Source organism: Crocodylus porosus, unplaced genomic scaffold (genome assembly GCF_001723895.1).
Source record: "Crocodylus porosus isolate Cpor-Errol unplaced genomic scaffold, CroPor_comp1, whole genome shotgun sequence".
NCBI classification, from domain to species: Eukaryota; Metazoa; Chordata; order Crocodylia; family Crocodylidae; genus Crocodylus; species Crocodylus porosus.
Window position 1 is genome coordinate 1320411 of NW_017728893.1, and position 25141 is coordinate 1345551.

At 50.3% G+C, this 25141-nt stretch overlaps 1 protein-coding gene across 2 annotated transcripts; it reads right to left on the reverse strand.

Moving 5' to 3' along the window:
* Positions 1-313: 313 nt before the first annotated feature.
* LOC109324172 (nuclear receptor subfamily 2 group F member 5) lies at positions 314-25135 on the reverse strand. 2 transcript variants are annotated; one of them, XM_019556102.1, is made up of 3 exons: positions 24897-25135; positions 9626-10153; positions 314-1442 (listed from the first exon to the last, which is right to left on the reverse strand). In XM_019556102.1, exons 2-3 carry the CDS (start codon positions 10134-10136, stop codon positions 1168-1170), a joined length of 786 nt encoding a protein of 261 aa, XP_019411647.1. In that variant the 5' UTR covers positions 10137-10153; positions 24897-25135; the 3' UTR covers positions 314-1167. The 2 variants fall into 2 exon arrangements, with proteins under 2 accessions (XP_019411647.1, XP_019411637.1); XM_019556092.1 differs by having other exon boundaries at positions 24878-25135.
* Positions 25136-25141: the final 6 nt, after the last annotated feature.

Consider the following 25141-nt stretch of genomic DNA (forward strand, 5'->3'; position numbering starts at 1 on the left):
TGGATCTGGATGTGCAGCAGGAACAACCCCTAAGTCCCCTAGATGCTGGATCCCGGGAGCTGGGGCCGGGCTCAGCGGAGCATGACGCCCCCCCATATCGCTGCACCCAGAGCCCAAGCCCACCCGCCACAACACGGAGGCACATAAGAGGCTTCACTGCCAACTGCGTCCCCCCCCCCCCCCCCGGTCCCATCCAGACGCCCCCCACCAGTCGTCGCCGGGCCCGTTCTCCGGCCCATCTGTCCGCTCCCGGCGCAGACGGCCCGGCGTGCCGAGCCCCGGGGCGTTCCAGCGCGAAGAAGGAAACCTGGACCCAGTTCAACAATCGTCATTTTAATGATAACGCCAACGAGGGGGAGCAGAGGGGGGCTTTGTTTCCCCCTGCAAAATCCACGAGTCACAGCCACGGCTCTTCACAAATAGTAAGGGAGGGCCTTAAAAAAGAGGGTAGGGGGGGAGGGATATACACATTCATTTCAACAGAAGTCGCATAGAATAGAGGTTTATTTTATTTTATAAATAGTCCACGCTCCCGGGGCCGTGTCCATCCCAGCCCCCTCTCCCCCTTCCCCTCCCCCCCCACAGGCAACGACTGGTTTATTGAGGGGGGAGTCTCTTCTCTCCAGTCCAGACCCTCCCCCTTTTTTTGATGGACACCCCAAAAACAAACAAACAAAAAAAGAAGAAATCGACTTTGTCCCATGATCAAGGCCACTCGGGTAACGAGTTCTCTGTTCTCAGCTGCCAACCATGCAGTTGGCAGGAGAGACGGGGGATGGAGGAGCTGGAGCTGGTGCCCACTCCCCGCGGGGGTCTCAGCTGCACGGAGAAGGGGGTGTCAGATGCGGCGGCTGCGTGGGGAGGGGGAGAGGGGAACAGATGCTTGGGCACACAGAGCAAACAGAAGCGAAGGATGCAGGCGGCGGCAGGGTTTCCACGCGACGGGGATCTGGGCAGGCCGAGGGGGTTATGCCAGCCCCTTGGAGCCAGACAGGGGGGTCCTTTAAGACTCAGCACCCCTCCTCTCCAGCATCAGTTCTGCTCCCCGGAGGCCGTGCCCCAGGCACTGTCCGGCTGTGAGTCCTCCAACCGCCAGCCAGGGCATCAGTGTCCCCTCCTGCCCCAGGCCGGAGGGAACGGCTATCAAGAAGGGGCCGGGGCTCCCCCTCACTGCATGGGGATGTACGGCCAGTTGAAGCTGGAGCCGGAGAGCAGCATGTCCCGGATGAGGGTCTCGATGGGGGTCTTGCCCACGAGGCGGACGAAGAAGAGCTGCTCGATGACAGGAGCCGAGACGATGCGCAGGGAGGGCAGGCGCAGCAGCAGGCGGCCGAAGCGGCTGGGCTGGCTCGGGTACTGGATGCGGACGTACTCCTCCAACGCGCACTGCGACTTCTCCTGGACGCTCTCCACGTGGCCCAGGTCCGAGAGCCCCATGGCATCTGCGGGGACAGCACAGCAGAGCGGGGTGAGGGGACGCGACCTTGTGCAGGGGGATCACTGGGGCTGCACGAGGAGATGGGAGACTGTCCCCGAAGGCCCCCCCAGCTACGAAATCGTGTTCCTGCCTGGCACCAGGAAGAGGACCCAGGAGTCCTGCCGGTACCTCTCGCCCTCCTTCCCCAGCCACTGACCCACGTGCTGGGTGGCAGGAAAAGACCGCAGGAGTCCTGCCTCTCTACTCTAACCACTGGACTGTACTCCCGCCTGGTGCCAGGAAAAGACCCTGGGAGTCCTGACTCCTCCCTGCCCTGCTCCCTCATCCTTCTCTAGCCACTGAACCATGTGCTGGTTTACTAGGAAAATGTACCCAGGAGTCCTGACTCCCTGCTCTAACCACTGGATCACACTCCTTACCTGGTACTAGAAGAAGAACCCAGTTGTCCTGGCTCCCAGCCTCCCACTCTGACTATAGGCCGGGTGCCAGCAACAGAGCCCAGGTGTCCTGGCTCCTCTGCCTCCCTATTTCAGCTTCCTTTTGATCGGGGAAGAGGTTTACTTCACGCTAGACGCAGTCGCTCCTGACCTCGGCCACCTCTGTGCCCGGCAGGGTCATTTGGCCTTTCCATGGGAGTCTGCCCTGCTGCTCGAGCTGCAGCTGGATAACCCTCCCCAGCCACAGCTGCAGCCCTCGGTCCCCACAGCATCGACCAGGGCTGGGGGGCATCCCCGGATGAGGTTTCTCCTGCGTTGTTCTGGGGGAACCTGATGTTTTGGCCCCTGTTTCTTTTCCAGGAGATCCCCCCAAAATCAGCTGAGCTGAGAAATCCCTGTTTCGAACCTGACTGCATCTCACCCCTCTGTTTCTCTGCAGCTGGCTACGTGGGGGGCTGCTCTCCTCCTGCCCTTCTGCAGGGGCTTCCTGTGCTGAGACCACCCTGCCACTAGCAGTGGCCACCTCGTGGGGAGTGGAGGCATTTGGCTGGTTGATCCAAGAGGTGTTACACTGACACCGACAAGGCAGGGCTGTTACACCAACACTTAGCCCCAGGCTCAAAGAATGGGCCTGGTGTGGCTGGCTCCTATACCCATACAGCAGGCTGGGTCACTGAGGGGGCTGGGACATGGCAAGGAGAATCAGCTCCGTTCTCTCTATTTCAACTCGTTCCTACAGGTTCTCCCGCAGGAAATCGGACCCCGCTCTGCAGGACTTTGCCAATTAAACAAACTGGAGCAAGGACAAAGAAGGGGAACTGGAGCATGGGGCAGTGCCTTGGGTGCTCCCCATGCGGGACTGGGGCTCCCTAGCACCAAGCACTGTACGGGGCAGCTCTGGAGGACTCCCAGCTGCGGGGGATGACAGCGCAGCTCAATGGAGGCTTGATTGCAGTCGTGCCCAGGACATCCCCAGATGTCCCCTCTTATAACACCAGATCTGCCCTTCCCCGTCCAGCTCCTTCCAGCACTTCCCCGTTCCCAGGATCTTTCTGTGCCTTCGTGACGTCTTTGGGAGGTGTCTTTGCTCCCCTGGGGCAGCCACCGCCGGGTCCCCAAATGCTCTGAGCCTGCCCCTCCCCCAGCTACGAGCCAGGCTTAAAACCCCTGGGATTCAAAAATAATAATACCGTATTTTCCTGCCTACAATGTGCTCTAGAATAAGGCACGGACCTGGGTTTTGAAAGGCAGCACGAAGACAATCTCTCTCCTTGTAGTAACTGAGGAGCAGCAGCCAGGGAGCTCGGCCTGCCCCATGTTTGGGTCCCTGTGACCGAAACATGGGGCTCTTCCCCAATCCTGTGCTCTCCCCCAGCCAAAGCTGAAGTGGCAGAAATTGCCTTCACCGTATTTAACAGCCTATAACATGCAGCCCAGTTTATAGCAGCTGGGTTGGGGGTGGGGGAGTGCATGCTATATGTGAGAGAGTACAGTAATAATACAGTTGGGGTTCCTGCTCCTTTGCCTTCTAGATTTGGAGCTGGCATGGGATGGCCACATACTGCAAAGGCCTGAGGGGGCCTAAAAACCAGGACGCCTGGGTTCTGATCCCATATTCTCCTGGAATAATAGAAATCATTCTCCCCTACTGTGCCTCAGTTTCCCTGCATTTAAAGGTGAGGCCAACATGCAAGTGGCCCCTTTTACACCCAAATTGTGGGAGTCAAGTACTGCAGGTGACATATTAGTCCCTGCAGGTCTCTCTGCTCTTTACCCAGGGGTCCTGGGGCCGGGGGGTGTCTGGGCTTTGCTCAAACAAGCTGCTTTGTAGCCACGATGCTGGGGATGAATCATGAGATCCTGTTGGAGAATCGGACCAGAACAGCCCTATCAGTCATTCGGCCAGGCCTGGCCTCTCCTGACCCATGCCAGCTTCCTGTCCCTAATCAGAGCAGGGGACTTCGACCTGAACAGAGGTTAAGGAGAGTGGCTCACAGGGGTACCTTAATACCCTGCCAAGTCTCTACCCACCTGCTCCATCACACCAGACCCCTGCCAGCCAGAACAGCCCTGGGGCCCTTTCACTCTACAAACGGGTCTTTAATTAACACAAATGATGACCCAAGAAGCAGGGCGAGGGCTGGACGAGGCACCTCCGTGGCACTGTCTGCGGCGCATCCTGGTACCTATGTTCCCCCTAGTGCTCTCAGCCAGCAGTTTCCACCGAGAACAAAGCAGGCTGTGGGCATTTCCTGATGCCTAAGAGACTCTGGGTTTCTGAGACAGGGAAAGGATGAAAAGAAATTTTAATTTCAGGCCCAGACACTGCTCACAGCCTAATCCATGGAGACAAGGCTTTGAACTCTGGGCCCGCTTTGGTTTTACACTGTGGGTGTATAGCTCAGCGATGCTCAACCAGGGTGCCACGGGACCCTTGTAAGGGTGTCGCGCACTGCTAGCACGGTGAGGTGTGCTAGCACCTACAACGAACCTCGAGACAACCCCAGAGATTTTCAGTAGGAATTCAGAGCGTCAAACCCCACTGTGCTTTGCAACAGAGGAATCACTCTTATTCTTCTGGAGTCAAAAAACGAGTGGAAAACTAAGAGCTGGGATCTTCTGAGAGGGGACGTGGGTCTGAAAAAGCTGTGAGCTATCCATCTAGGGCGCTTGTACATGACACTATCAACTAGCCTACGTATTCCTGAGTGCACCCTGTAAAAAACGGCCAGAAATTAGCATACCATCAAGATGTCTTAAAACAATTAATTTGGGGTTCTTTATTTTCCCTGCCCTTTCGGCATCCTGTTTTCATGGATTTTTTTTGCTGGTGCCCAAAGAGCTAAGATTTTAAAAAAATAAGAATAAAAAGCTGCATTTCTAATGGTCTCCTTAAACAACCAGGGTCTGGAGGGTTAGAATAAATGACAGCAATGTTGAGAGTCATCATCAGATCCCCAGATTTGCTCTGCGGCGCTGTTGTTTTAATTTGGGGATTGAACAGTTAAGATGGAAAAAGGAGCAGCTTCAGGAAAATCCAGTGCTGGATGGAATATTTGCTGATACTTAATAAAATCCTCTTGTGAGACTAAAAATTTGCGGGGGGTAAGTGTGAACCAGCAATAGAGAAATTTTCATATTTTGTTTTTTGGGGGATTATTGCCAGTTTTACTAACAAGGCTTGTTCTGTGGCTGGACTGAAAATCTTGACAAGCAAAATGGCATAGAAGATGAGAGGTTAATTAGCTCCCTTTTTATATATAAAACTTTCTTCTGCCATTTGCCAGTTCAATGGGTTGGGATTTTCCAGCGGAAAGGACAAAAAACAACCAGTTCTGCCTCCTTCACCCCTTCCCCCCCCCCAAATCATACGTAATGACATTGTTCTTGAAAAGTACAAAACAAACGTCACTGGAAAGGGCTAGCAATGTTTTTCTCGATGACCTCTTTTAGCCGGATTTGTATCGGGCTTTAACAAAATCTGTTGATCATCCAGATCTGGGGGTTTCGTTTTAGTCGTATTTTGTTAAGTCTTTAATTTTTATGAAAATGCTTCTTCAAAATAAATTGAAAAAAAATGCACTTGATTTTAAATATCTGGGAAGAAAGCAATGGACTTGGAGTTTTCTGGTGATGCTAATATATTTTGTTTGCTTGGTCACGTCGAAGTACCCTACCTTTACTGCGCAAAATCGACAATGCAGATTGTAGCAATGGTTTTGAGTTGGATTTGTAGCATTTTGAGGCTGGGGCTGTGAGCCTGCACTCAGGCGCTGGACAGACACATGGTGAGAGAGAATCGTTGCCTCCAGGACCATATAGTTTTTTCACATGCAACTAACCTAGCAAAATGGTGATTTTTGGTGCCGTTTTGTAACGTGCATCTAAATAATACACACTGTGTACAAGAGCCCTATATGAGCCACACAAGGCACCGGAGATTTGTTCAGGGTAACAACAAGTAAGTAGCAGAGCTGGGACATCTTGCCTGGTCTCCTGAGCTATAACCCACTCCTTTACCCCACAGAAGGCTTGTGCCTCTCAGCAATGATGTTACATCCTTGGAGAAGCCAAGAGAAGGCTTGTCCACACTGGTAAATTATCCTGGTCTGATTACCCCACTATAGCCTTAATTTGATATAATTTGTGGCTCTTAATTTGTTTACAGAAATAGGCTCTATTTAATGTAGCCTAAATTCCCACTGAAACATGCTGTTACAAAGGTTTACCGTATACAGCTCATACTATCTATATCTATAGCTGTATCTCTTATATAGATATAGCTATATAAGGTATATCTATAGATGTATCTATATAAAATATACCTATATATGTGTTATCTATATAGAAATACAGTATACAGCTTGTACTATAAACATCTATATCTATATACCTTATATAGTTTTATCTATATAAGGTATATCTATATCTGTATTATCTGTATAGATATACCCTATATAGCTTGTACTATGTGCATCTATATCTATATCAATATAGATATATATACAGTATGAACTGTATAAGGTAAACCTTTATAACCTATATAAACCTTTATATGTATATTTAAATACAGTGTAACTTTTCTGTGCAAAAGTCTTCATTGTAGCCTACACTGAAATAAATTACTCAGTAAAGAGCGCAATTAGCAAGTTTGCCAATTTGTCTGATGTCTGCCTCTCTCTCGAGTGCGAAATGAAGTCTGATTCTCTTTTTCCCACCTGTGTGGTCAAGAGCTGAGGAAAGGGGCTGGGAGAATAATCTATTTTTTTGTTTCATCAAACAAAACTAAAATGGCAAAAGTTTTTTTTTTCTTTCCTTTTCTTTTTAGATCACTTGGGAATAAAAACATTTCCATTTTCTGGATGAACTGAAAAAGAAAAGTCATTATGAATTGAATCAACACCCCCGCAATATATAAATAATTGAATAAATAAATAAATGCTTTTGTTAATTTTTAATGGGCTTCCCCCCCATTTTTTAACCTTATTTTTAAGATGAATGGTGAAGCTTTTCGGGTTTTTTTTAGTACAAATGTTGTTTTTGAAATAGCAAAATAAAATGTGCTATTTAAAAATGCTGAAAAGAAGCTTTTGTGAAATTTTTTTTTTCATCCAAAGGTAATTGATTAATAATGTTATCCTTCAAAACTATATACTTTTGGCAAATAAAATATTCACCTCTCTCTCATATAAATATATATTATCTATCTAGCTACACACACACACACACACACACACACACACACACGTAGATTATATATATCTACATACATATACATACTAGATAGGTGGTATCTACATACACACACATATGCGTGTATAGATTATTATAATCTGTGTGTGTGTATGTAGATAGATTTTATATATATATACACACAGATAGATTATATTAATCTATCTACATACACGTGTGTATGTAGATATGTATAAAATCTATCTACACACACACAGAGATTATAATAACCTATACACGCATACATGTGTGTATGTAGATACCACCTATCTAGTAGGTGTATGTATGTAGATATATATAATCTACACAGACACACACATACATATTTATATTACACACGCATACACACACATACAGCTCTGTGAAAAAATTCCTTTAGCCCTGACGAGCTCAGGTATAACGAGTAAGCCCTAAAACAAAGTGATCTGTTTTTAACAGTGTTTTTGTTACGTTCATATGGCTTTTAATATTCCTATTCCTTTTAATAATACTTTGGCAATAGATAAACCTGGCAAGAAGTATGGTGGGAGAAATCTACCTGACAGGGGCTGTGGATTTATACTTCTTTTAGTGCAGGGAATTTCACTTGAGAGAGTCCCTCCTTGAAGAGTCAAAGAGTATTTGTACACAGCACGTTTTTGGTGCTCAGTTGGGTAGAAATGTTTCCCTTGGAAGTCAGGCATTTGATTAAGTGTGTGTGTGTGTGTGCGTGTGCGTGCGTGTGTGTGTGTGTGTGTAACTAAGAAGGTTTGTCTAAATGTTCTGATCTTCCACTAAAAACATCAAAACTTTGCAGAGAAACCCCCATAGTTTCCCTAATCGGCTCCAGCTGAAATGCCACTAAATTATCCAACCCCTGCAGAAACCCTTCATCCCAATCACCACCACCCTTAAAACGCACAATCCAAGCACTGCTTCTTCTTCCAGACCAGTTTTCCCGCTCGCTGTGGGAAATGGAAGAGTCCTTCTGTTCAGAAATCGATTTTCCTGCCTTGTTCTTTCGCAGCCGGGGCTTGTTAACCTCCCACCAGACATGCCGCAGTGCCTGTTTTCCCCTAACCTGGGTCTATTCACTGATATTTTTGCAGGAAATCAGCAGTGTAGAGGGGTGATTCTTCAGCAGGCTAGTCCCATACACATGCCGTAGGCCAGGGTACCACCCAGACACAGGTACCTCTGCTGGCCTGTGCCCGTCTAAGCCAACACCACCGCTCTGACTACATCAAGTGAAACAATGGGATTAAAAAAACTCCCTCCCAGTGCTTTCTTCGAACACTTGATGAGACGGGATGGGGATAGTTGCCTGTTTTTCACTGAAATAAAACAGTTGGGGCGTGGGGGGCGTTCTTTGTATTTTCCCCCATCTCTCTACAAAACAAGGAATGGAGAGAATGAGAATTCTCCCAAATGAAAAATAAAAAGGATCAAATATTTTCCCTTCTTTTTTGATTTACTGGAAAATCAGGTGCCTTTCTGGAAATTGTGGGATGCAGTTTACAGTTAGGCATGTGAATGGATGCTTTAATGCCTTAAAGTGCTGGGCGATTCTTGGAGGGGTGCAGCCCAGCTCTTATCTGGCCCTCTGTGGGGCTCAGGGGGCCAGAAAAGAGCTTGGGAAGACAGGGGATCCTCAACAGATCAACCCAGAGATCCACTGCAGCACTGGTGGTGCCCCTAGGATCCCTTGCAATGGGAAATGTCTCTACCTGTCTTGGCAAGGAGCATGCCACCCACTCCTGCCCCATCAGGACTGTGGGGTCACTGGGATCAGAGGTCTCCAGGCTCTTTTGGGGATGTGGAAACGCTGGATCCCTGCTCTGTTTCCAGCCTCTGTTTTGAAGCTGCTGTGGCGGGGGGGAAGGCCAGGCTCCTTCCCCGTCCCCTGACCCTCCTGACCTGCCCCACAGGACCCAGGAGCTTGGCCCGACCTCCCAGTGGCCTCAGGGCCAGACTGGGCCATTGCGGGGGGGAGGGAACACCTGCCTGTAGCTCCGCCCCCAGCCCCACCCCTTGGCATGATTTACCTGCAGAGCAACAACCTCAACCAAGAGCCACCAATGAGAAACAGGCCTGCCTTAGCCCTGCCCCCGGCCTGACACACCGGGTATGAGGGAAGCAATGATTTGCACCAAGAGCCACCAATGAAAGAAAGACCCACGCTAGCTCTGCCCCTTGGCTTGACTCACTTGATGTGAGCAAAGCAATGACCTCAACCAAAAACCAGCAATGAGGGACGGACCTACTTTAGCCCCGCCCCCTGGCCCAACTCACTTGCTATGAGCAAAGCAATGACCTCAAACAAAAGCCACTAATGGGGGATGGGCCTACTTTAGCCCCACCCCCCGGTCCAACTAACTTGACATGAGCAAAACAATGACCTCAACCAAAAGCCACCAATGAGGGACAGCCCTGCTTTAGTCCCACTCCTCGGCCTGACTCACCTGCCCTACACAAAGCAATGGCCTGCACCCAGAAGGTGCAGGCCCCCCCTCACTCTGCCCCCCACACCCCGCCTCACCTGGCGTGAAGAGGGCAATGGCCTTTAGGCAGGAGTACTCGGCAGAGTCGACGTGCAGGGCTTTGAGCTTCTCCACCTGCTCCTGGAAGACCCGGATGTGGTCCATGAAGGCCACCACCCGGTCGGCCGACATGGGTGAGGCGTGGAGGCCGGCGGCTGCCAGGAGCGGGGCCACATGGAGGGGCATGGAGCACTGGGCGGCGTTGAGGACGAAAAGCTCACTCCAAGTCATGCGCAGCAGGGACACCTGGTCGGCGAGCTGGAAGTCGGGGAAGAAGGGGATGTTCTTGGCCCACTCGATGGCGCTGAAGAGGAGGCGGGCAGCCAGCTCACAGATGTTCTCGATGCCCATGATGTTGTTGGGCTGCAGGCACTGGGCCCCGTAGCGGGAGGTGGGGTAGGGCTCAGCCCGCAGCAGCAGGGAGATGAAGCCCGTCAGGTAGGAGTGGCCATTGTAGGGGTCCCCGTTGTTCAGCGGGTACTGGCCAGGGCTGTTTTGTGTATGAGCCATGCGGCCCCGCTGTACGGCTGGTCCAGGGAGGAGAGGAGAGAGAGAGAGACACACACGCATACAGGATCAGGCCAAAAGAAAGCATGGAGTCATGGGAGGGGGTGTGTGCTGGGGGCGGGGCTAAGGCAGGGCTGTCTCCCAATTGGTGGGCCCACCCAGGAGGTTGCCCCCTTATGGATGGAGCTGGGACTTCTACCTTAAGCAATGTCAGGCTCCAAGGGATGCTCTTGTGGCATCAGCCCTCCTACCAATGCACCTTTCTGACACTACCGGGACCCCTCCAGAAAGAACTGGGCTGGGGAAGGATCAGCTCATGGGCATGCCTGGGTCTAGAAGAACTAAAGCCAAGAGAGACCAAGGTCCTTGGTTTTAATATGGTGCTGGAGATGTGTAATGCAGAGAAACAGGACCCAGATCTAAGAAGGACTTTTAAAGCATCAGGAAATTGTGCTTGTGCAAACAGGCATGCAGTTGCAGTGCATGACAGGGCAAAAAATGTGGTGTGTACATATGCTCCCAGCCTTCAGGAAAAGAAAGCATAGGAATGAGAGCAAGGGAAAGAAGGAACCAATGGGGCAGGTGGATTGGTGACCACGGTGTGATGGCATTGGCATGATCAGGGCTCTGAGATTCTCCACCTCTAGGCAAAGCTGCCAGTAACCAATGGAGAGAGAGAGGGAATGGATGAAGAAACAGCCTCTGGAGAAAGTCATCCCACCCCCAGCCTCGGAAACACCTCATTCCAGAGACTTCTGCAGGGTGGAATATTTTTTGTGGACTAAAAACTAGTTTCTGTGCTGGTGAGAAATAGTAATTTCACGGTACCGTCTTGTTTTGCATAGTTGCATTCATTTCACCCAACTGCTTGTTTGCAGGCAGGGGGGAAATGGGCACCCAGTGCAAAAGAAGAAGAAATCAAAGGTCTTGTTGCAGGGTTTTTTTAAACCAAAACATTTCAGTCTTTCCATTCAAAGCAGCTTCTCTCCACGAAACATCTTCAGGGAGGAGGGAAATGAAATCATTTAAAAATAAAAGTGCTAAATGCATATAGAAAGATGGTTTGGGCAGGGCTGATCCTGCATTGGGCTAGATAACCTGTGGAGATCCCTCCCAGCCCCACTGCTGTATGACTCTATGTCGGTCTGGATTCAATGAAACATTTTAGACTTAATCTAAAATGGGTTTTCTTTCCTCTCAATTTTTCAGTCGCCAAAAATACAGGAATGTTTCAGGGTTGGTTCAGTTGGAAACACATGGAGTGGGTTTTTTTCTCCCCATTTGTGCTTTATTTTGAATCACTGGCAAACTGACAAACCTGGCCCAGAAGCAGGGTAGACACGCACCTTCTAGGCTAACTGAACAGGAGGTGGAGTTTTCATGAGCTCGATGTCGCTTCATCAGGTCACTGCACCTAACAGGCCCTGGACACAGCTCCTCCTTTTCAAAGCTCAAAGCATGCTCAGCTCCTGGGAGCTTCTGGTATCCAGAACATAATGTTACTTAGAGAAGCAAGTCTGCATGGTCCAGTTAGAAACGGCCAGACTAGTTTAGACCTAGCATCCCACCCCGAGCAATGGGCAGCTGCTATGTATGATGCTGGCATTGAGCATCCATGGGCTAACTTCTTCCCGACAGTCATTCTCCTCCTGATCGCCCCCAGCCCTCCTGATTTGAGCTGTCTGGAGGGTTCAGTTTGCATTTCAGGACTTCTGTATTTACTGGCCACTATTAGGCCTTGCAAGAAGCCACAGTGGGTTAGAAACAGAGCCAGGATGCCCTGATTCCCCATGGCCCCAGGACCTTTGCAGGTGATGGGGGAGCAGACTCCACTCATCCTCGATCCCCTCAAACCTGTGACATTAGAATAAATGACTCCCCCTTGCCTTAAGGTGCTCTAACACACTGCTTCGGGGGTGGTTTGTGGGCCTGATCCTTTCTTTTGACCAAGAAAGTTTTGCAAGGGCAAGGTCTCCCTGACATTACTGCTCATTGGACAGCCAGTGGGTAGGCTGAGTTTGCTGGGGGTCAGACTCTGGTCCAGATCCCAGTACAGTTTGCCTACAGCCCCCAGCACGTAGGCAAATTGCTTGTGCATTGTGGGCACAGCGTGGAGCCCCTGACCGTGGGAACCCATCCTGTGCCCACACCCGAAGCTACGGTTCCCACAGAGCTGTCACTCCAGGAGCGTTGGGGCACAGGTGCCCGGTGCCAGCCAGCCTGAGGGCATGTGCAGGGCAGCCTCTCCCCATCCAATACAGGATTATCCACCCCGGTCTCCCCTGCCTTATACCCTTTTCTCTCCTGCCACCCTGGGACCACATCTCAGCCTCGTGGCATCTCACTTGGGGTCTTTGCTGAGCTAAGGATTGGCTCCCCTTCGACACAGAGGGTTAGACAGGGTTGGAGTGGGAAGGGAAAGGGACTTCAGGAGCTGGTTGGTTTCTTGGGAAGAGAGGAAGAAAAGGGGCCAAAAAAGGGGCCTAATCCAGTCCTCAGTCCCTGGAGCAAATCCCCATTAGCTGTGGATGGGTCTCTGGTCTCCTGAGCAGGGGCTGAAACCCTGGGGGCTTGCTCCATTCCTGCACCGGCGGCTCTCGGGGCCAGGCACTGACGTGCGTTTGTCCAGAGCCCCAGATACAGCTGACCAGAAGCCACGCTGAGCTGGGGAGGGGATCTCAGGCACCCGGGGGCTCAGTCTAGACACGGCTCCTTCCAATTCAGCTGTCACCTTGTACCCTGTAGTAAGGTTTGGTCCGTCCACCACATCCTTCACCCAAGCTGCTCTAAAGGCCCGAGACCCTCCACATGAGCAGGTCTTTGGACCCGGCCACAACTGACAAACATCCGCCCAACGTCGTGGTGAAACAGGAGGGGGGTGACGGCACCATCCTCCAGCCCCCATATTCGGGGGGGCCAAGGAGGGGTTTTGTGGGATCGATCCCACAGCCACGGCTTCTGCAAGCGCGACCACAAGGGGTCTCACAGCCTTGCCAGAATCAAGGCCCCAGGACATGACCTGTTCCCTGTCTACTTTCCTTCCCCCTCCCCTGCTCTGCTAAAACGCTTCCTCTCGGTCTGCCAGAGTTAGACAAATCAGCCAAGGCATTTCTGAGCTGGTGAGGCCAAAGGCTTGGGGCAGGACAGGGATGGAGATTAGGGAGCGGGGGGAAAGCATGGGGGAAACAGATTTTTCAAAAGGACTCATCAGCTGGCAGCTCCTATTGTTCTCCTCGAGAGGAAAAGGCTCTGCAGAATCAGGCCGCTTGCTTTCAGCGCCTAAAGGGGAGCCGAGAGGTCCGTCAGTCTTGCAGAGGCTGGAAGGCTCTGGGCTCCGGCGAGATGAGAGCCTGTACAGAACAGATCCAGCCTCTTGCACAGATCATGGGGGGGGCATGAGCCCTGGGGGTCTGGCTTGGGGCACTCGTTAACAAAGACTTAATTGTGAATAAGTCCCACCCGACCCCTGTCTCTTCACGGGTGGCACCGACCTCTTCTGCACTGTAACATCTTTCCTTTGCGTCCTAATCAGACCCGGTGCTTCAATGCCCTCCACTGGGACCAGTTTCCTCAGGAATTTGGGCAGGTGTCTGTCCTTGCTCCATGCCCAGATCTGCACTCAAGGTGGGGCACTGAGTCCCCCATCTGCTGAAGAGTATGAAGAACTGAGATGCTGTGGGGTGCTGGATGACGGGGGTAGGAAGATATCCAGAAGCTCTGATGAAAACTGGGATCCTATTGTGGGATCCTATTGTGCCTATTCTGTCTGTGTCCTGCTAGGAGTGAGATCTGCACGCCGCCATCTCTACCAGCTAAGATACAGCCTGCCGGACCCAGCTGGGTTTCACTAGGTGCCGTCAGAGAGGCCACCGTGTTTGTTTTCTCCCACCTTTGGGTGTAGGAGAATTAGATCCCTGAGTTGAGACCGTGGAAGAGCTCCCTCTTGCCCTGCCCCTTGCACAATCATTCGCACTAGTGCAAGACCCCAACCTCACCTACACAAGATATAGGTAAATCAGGAGAATCAGACCAGTGGTTCTCAACCTATTTAGACTCCGCACCCCCCTTTGAGAAGGCCAGCTGTCAGTTTTCACTGTGGCACCCTTAAAAGGATCTCATTGCGCCCCAGGGTGCTGTGAATCCCAGGTGAGAATCACCGCTGTTAGCCTGGGGGAAGGGGGAGGGAACCATTTATCTGTGCAAGTGCTGGGGGGTCAGGAATGCAGCCGGGATCCAGGAGGGCCATGAACGACTTGCTCAAAGCAGACCCTGCCGGAGCGGGGAATATTTTGTTCATTGGAAAACACAAACTATAACTGACTGGATGACTGACAAAGGTGGGGCCAACAAGCCAAAGACTGCAAGGCAAAATCCTCCCAGAACCCAAAATGCCTCAATAGTTCCAGCATTGCATTGCACCAGGTTCTGGGTTTTCACTTCCAAACCGCACTGGACCGAGATGCAGCCCTACGTGTATTTTCAGCCAACGTGAAGGTAACGCCAGGAATTCAAGCCAGGCTATACAGGCTTTTCCCTTTACACCAAAGCAAGATTCCAGGGGTGGTGGGTGGGTGGCAATAAACCCTTTTCCCTTCTCTGTTTTCATTTTCATTTGTTTGGCGGGGACAGTAGGAATCAGTCGTCCCCCAGCTCCAATTGAGACAGATCTCTGAGAGAGAGATGGCAAAGGGAATTAGCAACCTCGGTGGTCACCGCGTTGGTGGGGAGGTGGCATGGAGGGACAGTGGCCAGCTGTCTTGCCCAGAGGTTAGGTTTCTGAGCAATAAAGAAACCGAGGTGGTTTTGCAGCTGGGAATACATGGGGTTAATCAACACTAGTTCTAGCCAGTAAGGAAGACGGCATGAAATGCTGAACCCTGCTTCTATCCCAATGCGGGGGACAAGCAACATGGGCAAGGGACTTGATTCTCTGCTCAGCCCTGAGCTTTGACCAGCAGCTTGAGCCAAAGCGGTGATCCCACCAAGGTAGAAATGGGGAACCTGACTGCCATGTCCGTCAAGGTATTTTCCACGCAGGAAAATTTTTCCCGCTAGGGCTTTACGCTCCGTCTGGTTCCCAGCACTGAGATCCCAGCTACTACCTCATTATACCAGCAGCCCTGTCTGCCAGTTGTTTTGCTCTAGGAGAGGTTGTGCAGAGCTGGTTTATCATAGAAATCCTAGAGCGCTTGTACACACAACGTTTTTTGCCCTTTCTTGCACTAGAGAAGTCAGGATGGGACTTCCAGAGGTCACATCCAGTCCAAACCCCTGCCTGAGGCAGGATCAGTCCTAGCCAAGCCATCCTCACTGGGGCCAGGCTCATAGATGCTGCAGATACAACATCTATGCACAGATGCACAGGCCCAGTTCGGTTATGACAATGGTTGTATGCAGCAAAGCCTGTTCACTGGCACTCGGGGGTCAGCTTCTCCCTTTTGGAACGATATAAATTAGATTGAATAAAAGCCCGTCTTAGCAGAATACAAGCATGCCAACAGGGTTATCTGGGATAGCGCTGTTGGTTTCAATCAGTGGTGCTCAACCTTTTTAGGTTTGTAGGACAGATCCAGCACAGGGACAGTCCCCTCCAGCCTGACTTGATCCAGCCGTGGGGTGTCCCGACCCTGCCCACACAAGGTCATGTCATCAGGCTGGCAGGTCTGGAGACTGGCAGCAGAGGAGTGGCAATGAATGCTGCCGTCACCCCCCGACACTAAATTTCTGGACCCCGAGGCCTGATGATGCAGGTCTAGATCTAGCCTGCAAGCTGGAGGTATTATGATTGTGCAGATCCGGTGATGCCGTTAAAGGGATCTCGCGCCTCTTGAGAATCACTGAGTGAAACCCTTTCTTCCATGCTACACACCTCATCTTTGACAGGTAGCCAGGAGCAGATAAATATTAATTTTCTGATTTTTTTAGGGGCCCTGCAGGCCACATAGAATGGCTTGGCGGGCCGAATCTGGCCTGTGGGCTGCATTTTGCCCACCCCTGCCTTATAGCCTATGCACTATCATCCAAATACTCCTAGTGCAGATGGGAGCTATAGGAAGAAGCCTGGGTTTTCTGCCGATGTGGCTTTTTCCCATCCTCACAAGCAAAACAGGCTGGACTGGTCCAAACATGGTTTCTCTGGTATCATGGCCCTGATCCTGGGGATTTCTGCTGGTATGGTTGTATCCATTCAGGGCTCACTTGTGGTCTCCCCCAACCCACAGAGCGGTGCTGATCTAGTTTCAAAGTAGCCCAGCAAGCCTGCAGTGAGTGGGGTTATGATGCTAACACTGGTGAAACCTAAAGGGAAGGTGAAATTCTAGGATAAAGCCCCTCTTTACCCCATAACAGCATCTACACTAGGGTCTGTGCCAGTTTGGCTGCACTGAGAAGGAAAATCACACTCTGAAGTGGCACTGGAGTTATGGCAGGACAAAACCTGCACGTGTCCACGTGGGTTATCCCAGAACAACGCCTTTCAGGTGTTCACATGAAGGCGTTACCTACACCAAGATAACCAGAGCAGTGCAACAGGCAGGCCCTTCCTATAGACAAGCCAAAAGGCCACTTGGGTGTTGGGAAAGCGGCTTTGAATGGGCACAAATCTCAGCCGTTGCAAAGGCCCATTGTAAATGAAGACGGGGCTGATTTGCCCCCAGCTTTGCCCGGGGCCCATAGAGGATCGGGCAACGGGAGAGTCTTGCAGTGGGATATAAGACCCGACCTTCCAGTCTGTATCCAGCAAAGGTTTTTCATGGGAAATCGTCCCCCACCTGGGCTGCAGGGGGGCGAGATCCTGCCTGTGTCACCAAGACCATGGGTCTGGGGGCTCTATAGGGGTAAGTGAGAGCCCACCACATCCTGATCGGCAGTGTGGGGGGTGCAAGGCTGTGGGGGAGGCCTTTACCTGGGGCTGGAGAGACTGGAGCCGAACGCCCGAGCTAGCACAGAGCCGCTCTCCGTGAGTGAAACAACACCATTTACTACCTCTAAGTCTCCCCCCCGCAGGCTCAGGGGCAGGGATAGTTTTCCATCACGAGCTTTGCCGGCTCAGACAGGGCCCCGGTCTCAAGAATGTACCCCGAACTTCCACCTTGAAAGCCGACGACTCTCTCTAAAAGACGGACCCTGGTGTGATAGGGGAAACTGAGGCACAGACTGGGTATTACCCCCCCGGGGTGGGGGGGCGGTTACAGATCCAACCAGCAACATGACCCGCGTGCCTCTCTCAGGCCAACGATGGCACTAACGATGCTGTCTTGGAACGCGCCTTTCCGCGAGTTACAGCCACCTCCCTAATGCTGTGAAATGAGACGGGGAACAACGCAGCGAGGCCTTGGCCTTGTTTTTCACGTCCCCGAGGTGGGGGGGAGAAGAAAATCTGTGTATGCAGCAAAAATCCCTTCCCCAGCAGAGATTCTCTGCAGCCAACCCCTCCGGGCCCCCAGCTCGTTGTTACTAAGGCACTGAACGCCGTTGAAATTGGATGGAATAGAGGATTCACACTATAGACGAGGCATGGAATTAGTGGTGTCGAGACAATATGGAATCATAATCGGCTGCAAACAACCCGAGTCTTTCCTCCTGCTTCACTGTAAATGGCTCTGGGCTCCTGCCACACGCAGTGCAGTCGGGTGACACTGTGCACGGCTCCCCCAAAAGCTTGGTAGGGGGGAAAGTAGGGCTTTGTTTAAGGGAAACACAAGTGATTCTCCATCCCCAGCTCCTCGTGCGAGTCACTCTGCTCCCATCAATGGGATTGCTCAGGCTGGGGCGAACAAAGCACTGCAGTGACTTTCCCAGGGCAAGCTGCAGCCTGGGAAGTTTGGGTCACCTGGATGCAAAGACCCCTGGTGCTAGGACGGGTGGAGGGGTGTCTTCTGATCCCTGCTAAGCAGACACATAGACATTGCCTTGTAAATTCTCGATCTGCAAGATCCAGCGGAACCGATCGCAGCCAAAGCGTGTTGATTTTGCTGGCGCAATGACAGGATTTTCTGCTGCCCCTCCATGTACAGGACTCCCCCACCCCACCCAACCTCCTTACTGAAGTCTCACTAATTGGGGATTTTATAAATAGTCCCCCGTGTACACTTCCATGCGCACTTCTACATGGAGCAGAACCGCAGCTGGTGTCACTTGTTCATGCACCACTGAAACGGTAGGGCTGGGGCCCCATACACCGGCTGATCTGCATACACATGTGTATGTGTATGCCTATGTGGGTATGTGTGTGTGGGGGGGGGTGTATGTGTGAGTGTGGGCATGGGGGGGGTGTATACATATATATTATATACATATGTATGTGTGTGTGTGTGGATATATGCATGTATGCAGATATGGGGATATATATGTGTGTGTGGGTGTGGGAAAAAATGTGTATGTGTGTGGGTATATATGTGTGTGTGTACGTGTGTGGTTATATATGTGTGCATGTGGGTGTATGGATATATGTGTGTATGTACGTGTGTGGGAGGTGTTTGCATAGGTGTGGGCATGGTTATATATATGTGTACGTGTATGGGTATATATGTGTGTGTGTTTATGTGATTGTATATATATATGTGTGTGGGTGGGTATTTATGTGTGTGCATATGTAGGTATATATGTACACACACACACACACACGGATGTACATATATGTATGTGCTTATGCGGCTATAGATGCCAAAACCCCTGGGACTTGCCATCTCAAAGCAGTTCCAGGCAGCTTACAAGCACTAAAAATTTAAGCCAGTGGATTTCAACCTTTTTTCAGTTGCAGACAAATTTTGAATGGAGGTGCAGACCCATCTGAATTTTAACTATGGGTATTCACATGCTTTGGGTTGATCACAGTCATCTTTCGCAGACCCCTTAGACATAGCCTGCGGCCCCCAGGGGTCCACAAACCACAGGTTGAAAACTACCGATTTAAGCCTAACGTCCTTCCTGTGGGGTTGATTAGACCCAGTGCTTGCCACAGCCAAACTCGTACAAGTTCAATTTCTGGTCTCATTAGCCATCTACTTTCCGCAAGTCCAAAAGTCTCCTCAAGCGCATTTGTTTGGTGCAACGCTTCAACCAGCTAACCCATCACCTACAGCTAACCCATCACCTAACAGGCCCAAGCTGCAAGCCACTGGCTGAGAAAATGCACACTTTAAAAATAAATAAGGAGAGAGAATAAATATACGGTTGCCTGCAATAGCAAAGACTAGACTCAATAACCCAGCAGGGACAAATCTGGGGACCAATTAGGAGAAGGCCAGATCCTGATCCTGGTCCCCAGCCTAAATTTGAAGCAACTGCCTCGACTTGAAAAGATTTATGCTGCCTCTGAGCTCAGAATCAGTGCTGATGCCCTGTGTAATGCGATGGGCGGGGGGGGGAAGGGGGGGAGATTTTATTTTGGCTTTTGAGAACAAAAACAGCATTGTATCTCTGCTTAGATCACAAAATTTCCATCAGGAGGAAGGTGCCTTCCTTCTTTGTCAGCGAAATACCATGTAAATTTAGGGGAATACAGCGACTATTAGTAATAATAGCACGCAGACAGATCTGGGAACTGAAAAAGATATGTGATCGCCATTAAAAAAAAAAAAAAGGATTCTGCCACTTCTCTTCCAGGCCTTGAGGGTGCTGCTGCTAATGTCTGGCAATTGGTAACCAAATAGCGGTTATCACAAAAACATGGATTTTTATATCGCCTGCGGTAATCGCTTTATTATTTAGAAAATAGGTGGCTTTCTGAGAATCAAAGGTTTATATGGACTGTGTCTAATTACAGGAAACAAACCCAAACAAGCGAACTTGAAAAATAAATAGACGCCGACCGCAAGGTGATTAAAAGTGATTTAGGAGCCAACCTTTCAAAACAGCGTGGTTTCCATTGCAATAGTTTAAGCAAGCTATCCGGATTTTCCCAAAGGCTTCTCCGTGGGAGATGCAAGTTGCCGAGTGCTTTGCAAACTCCAGCGGCTCCAGGACTTAGGCCAGGAAGAACGGCCGGCTTTTGGCTGCCTTCTCAGGGCAGTGATAACCGATTTCACTTTTGATTCAAATAAGTTTCACTTTCTGGCCCTCGCTCCCGGAGAAATCCAGGGCAGACTATTTATTTGGTGGAAGAATGGAGCCTTCTCCTCACTGGTATTAAATACAAAAAAAATTAATCCCATTAAAGCATTTGATTTTTGGGGAGGGGGGGAAAAAAACTTTTCCCTCTGACACACTCTTTTGTTTTTCTGTATAAAATCTAAAGAAGGGGCCTATTAGTCTAATAAAAGATATCACGTTTCCCTAAAGAGCCTTGTCTGCCTATGTCCTTAGAACAACGCGGCTACAACCAACACCCCTGAAACAAGGGGCCCAACTTTATCTGACATCCTCCCTCAAAGGAAAAGGGGAGTTAGCGGTAGATTATTGTATCGGCTTGGTAGTGTTAATGTCCGTAAAAACAGTCTAGGATGATGGATGCTTTAGAAAGCAGCTTAGTAATACCTCCACAAACTAAGCGCCCTGATGGCAAATCCTTTCGACTGGGCAGTTAAACGACAGAGTAGCAGCAGCGAGCTGGCTAGCAGATTACTTGCCGCCTTTCCACGGGAAGGGACAAAGGTGCTTCAGTGGAGGACGGGGATTTCTCCTGATCGTTAGAATAACTAACAAAAGCCCATGTCTGCGGGGGATGCTGCGAAACGGGTCAGGGGAATGAACGTATTTCAAGATCGGGCAGTATCGTTAAGACCCCGAGCGCCTTCACGCCTACAAAACAACACGGATGCAACTCAAAAGCAGAATCAAGTGGTTTGAAAGTTCGGGAAAGCAACAAATACTCTGGATCCTTTTGGCTTCCTCTCTCTTTTCCCACGTCACGTCTTGAAAGCGAGATTACCCTTCAGACTAGGCTGGCAGAAAGATATCTGCAACTAAACTTCCCTCAAATATTCCTGATCCAAGATAATGGGAAGCAATTAGAAACATCCCCTGGAAAGAAAATTGTTCACAGTAAAGTTTGTCCTTCTTTCATACACTCAGGAATTTTTCCACGGGAGACTTTTTGTAAATTATATTTGAAGATTCAGGTGTTTGGGGGGGGGTCCCTCCATGAGTGGGATTTTGTGGACGGCGACTATCATTTCCAGGACCCAATCCCCATCGCTAATAAACGGCTGGGAATTAAAATAACATTTCAAAACCTTTTCTTGGCAGTTTCAACCATGTCTGTGTTCTGCCCAGGAGAAGGGGAATCATTCAAACCATATTTCATAGATTCATAGATGTAGGGTCAGAAGGGATCTAAGTAGATCTTCAGTTTGAAGCCCTTTGAATAAAATTCTAGATAGATAGACAGATAGATAGATAGATATCTCCTAAATCTAAACTGCTGGGAAGAAATGATATAATATTTGATTCTAAAATCAGAACAAACTCAAGAGATACGGTAAATCAATAGGTCTTGTCCTAGAGTAGAATCTAACTCGCTAGGACAAATATTTACCCAGAAAAAAAATCCCAGGTTAAATCGACATTAAAAAAAAAAAAAGAGAGAATACATGGAGGAGGACTGTTTGGAATCTGTCAGCACAAATGTTGCTTCAGATTTTGAAGAAGCGCTAAAAAAAGTATCCTCTCTGTGCATGTCTGATCTGAGAATCCACTGATGTAGCTCATCCTGCGTGATGAAGATGTGTTTCTCAATGAATGGGGGACAACAGGTTTTTTTTTTGGTGAAGGGCAAGACTCTGGTGGCGCTGACTTCAGTGCTAAGACATCAGCTTTAACCCAGCAGCCCAACGAGACACAGACCTGGGGTTCACGAACTGGCTCCTTTTAAATGAGGCATAGATCTTGTCCAAGTCGAAGAAGGCGTAAATCTGCATCGTGCTCATTTGACCTCCCCGGAGCCATTCGGCAGCAGAAGATCTGGTTACTGGAAGGGGCGTGTGTCAAATTATGCTACAAAGACGGTTGCTAATTGCAGCTGTTTCATCAATTTCACGTTCACGACTAATCGGTTAAGATAGCAGCTTCCAGATGTGAATACGGCCCTATGCAACTGCCTAACCTGCTTCAGGACGAGCAGAGTAAGGAGCTCTGCGGTGGGGAAAGAAAGAGATGTAAAGCAGTCCCCCCTTCCCAACTTCCTTCTCTTCAAGTCAGGCCCAGGATCAGAGCAGGATTAAGCAGCAGATCTGACAGGGGGCTTGAATAAAGGAACGAATGCACACAACTGAAGGCAAACAATGAAGGAAGGAAATAGACTGAACCGCACGGCTTGATCTGCTATAAATAAGGATTTTACCCTGCTGAGACTAATGGTGACAAATAAACTTGCCAGAAGCTTACCTCCATCTCGCCAGCATGGGATAATATATATATATTTACAATTAGCCTGGTAAGAACGGCTAATGCCCTCCAGATCCGTTACTAAGATCCAGAGGAGTCAGCATTTCACGAAAAGAAGATTAAAGCCACAAACGCATTACGGCATCCGACGGGCTGGACGTTTCACTAGAAAGACAAGGCAGAGTTTTCAAGGAGAAACACCCCTGCTCAGGGAATTAACTTGCCTCAGGTTTTTTTTCCCTAGGTATGTTTCCAAAGGGACATAGATGAGATCAGATCTTTGCCACTCGATATAACTTGCTCCGTCCCTGAGAGAATGACAGCTTTTTCTGATATAAATCCCATGGCATGATTTTTAATGTACCGGTAACTGTATTTCCACTTCTGTATCATCACCACTTGGGACTGTTAGCAGTGCAGACTGTGCTACACACTGGGGTGCTTTGCCCACCGGGACTTCATGAAAGAAGAAGGGTGTTTGTGGCTGAAAGTGTGCACAGAACAAATTTTCCAACTATTTAGTTGATCTAATAAAAGATATCGCATTTACCCAAAGAACCTGGTCTACCTGACTTCCTGAAAGAGACCCAGAATCCCAACCAGCGAGCCCCTGGCCCATGTCTCAGTCCTCCCTGCACCCAAATGGACAGCTGACGGCAGGGAAACATTTCTCAAGGGAGCGGGGAGCTGGGAAAAGGGGCTGTGAAAACTGCAAGCTGTGATTACGTTGCAGTTCGCACTCAGTCTATTCATATAACAGTGCGTGTTATCTCCCCGGCTAAACCTAACCTGATTTTAAACCTGGTGATACAAGGAGGGTAAATCCTGTAAAATTCGTGCCAGCCCTTCGGCAGATTCCTGTTACCAAGTGTTAGATTATTACTATTATATTATTACTATTATAGTTCGGCCCATCTCACCCCAAGCACCTTCTATATGAGAAGAGCGGGGGGGAAACAACCCTTCCCAACTCAGCAGAGAGCTTTCCCTATAACCTGAACCCTGTTTTAAATCCAAAAAAGAAACCAGAATATCATTGGTCCAAAAGATCGACTGCAGTCAGGTTAAATATGGAACAGGGTTATTACGTGGTCTAACAGAGACAGGATACTTTGGAGGTTTGGTGGGGTTTATGGATCTTGCTTTTTCTTGTGTCAAAAGCAAGATACAAAAAAGTCAACTGGGGGTATTTAGGGGGTGAAAATGGCAGCTGTGGGGAATCAACATGCAAGGAGTTTGAAGGGGGAGCGAGGACGAGTTTGGACCTGGTGAGGGAGAGAAGGAAAAAAACCAAAAAGAAACCAGCAAATTCGAGGGGTGACTGCGCGGATCTGAACGGTGCATGAAAGCGCTGGGCCGGCGGGGTAATATCGGCCTGCCGCGCCGCTGCACGGCTAACCCTGGATTGAAAAAACCAGCCCGCTACCAACCTGCCTCAGCGGAAGGGGATCAGCAAGTAGAAAAGAGATGAGTCAGGAGCCCACCCCCGTGCCCCAGCACACCCTGACATGTCTGTAGCCTGCAGGCTTTCCGCTGCTCCTGATCTCCCCTAAGAGGTGGGATTTGGGACTCCCTCGGCTATGGGGCAATGCACGGGGCGTGCGGGGGGTGAGGCTGAGAACGCACCGTGTCCCTACCACCACCTGCCACTAGCCACCGGGTCTCTGGCCTGGTCCGGGGGCAGCGGGGCAGGGAGAGGACCCTCAGGGCAGGAGATGCTGTGGGCACAGGACCGGGTCGCCCTCGGTCCGGTCTGGAGTTGGGGAGAATAAAGAGCAGAGCTGGAAGGGAAGGAGGGAGGGAGAGAAGGAAAGAGAGAAAAGGACGAGAGGAGAGAGGAGAGAAAGGGAAATGAGCGGCTGGACCCAGGGGGTGAAGGGGAGAGAGAAAAGACACAGGGGAGAGAAGGGCCAGTGAGAGGGAGTGAGCAAGGAGAGGGAAGAGGAGGAAGAAGGGAAAGAACGAAAGCAGGCAGAGGAAGAGAAAGCCAGCAGCTCCCTCTGCCTTTCTCCTTCTCCGTCCTCTCCCCTGGGCGAGAAGAGAGGAAAAGTCCTCTCTGTGCTCTCCCCTTTGCTGCTTTTCCCCCTCCTGTTTTGCACTCGGACTTTCCAAGAGGGCGAGACCTGGGGGAAGGAAGGACGGAGGAGTATGGGAAGGAAGGAGGAAGGAAAAGGCAGAAGAAGAAAGAAGTCGGGAAGGAGGAAGGAAAGGTGAGGAGAAAAAGCAAGGAAGGAAGGAGGAAGTGAGGGAGCAAAGAAGGAAGAAAGAAGAAGAAGAAAGGACAAGGAGGGAATGAGGCAGGGAGGGAAGAAGAGGAGAAAGAAGGGAGGAGGACAGAAAAGGACTAGAGGAAAAGCCAGGAGGCGGGAGAAGAAAGGGAAGCAGGAGGAGTGGAGCCTGGCAGGAGGGCCCGGGCTCACCTTCGCGGCGCATGCCGACCTTGAGGCACTTCTTGAGGCGGCAGTACTGGCACTGGTTGCGGTGGTGCTGGTCCACGGGGCAGTCGCGGTTGCTGCGGCACGTGTAGCTCAGGTTGCGCCGCACCGAGCGCTTGAAGAAGCTCTTGCAGCCCTCGCACGTGAACTGCCCGTAGTGCTTCCCGCTGGACTTGTCCCCGCACACCATGCAGTCCACGCTGGGCGCCTTGTCCGCCGGCTCGGGGCCGGGCGCCGCCGGGCCGCCCT

Bases quoted from the DNA above. Each gene is read 5' to 3' on its own strand.
- LOC109324172 (XM_019556092.1), bottom strand. From the start codon at position 25,082: ATGGTGTGCGGGGACAAGTCCAGCGGGAAGCACTACGGGCAGTTCACG. The intron at 10,154-24,877 runs GTGAGCCCGGGC...TCCCTGGACCAG, and splicing joins GGTCGGCATGCGCCGCGAAG to CCGTACAGCGGGGCCGCATG. The intron at 1,443-9,625 runs GTGAGGCGGGGT...CTGTCCCCGCAG, and splicing joins CATTGCCCTCTTCACGCCAG to ATGCCATGGGGCTCTCGGAC.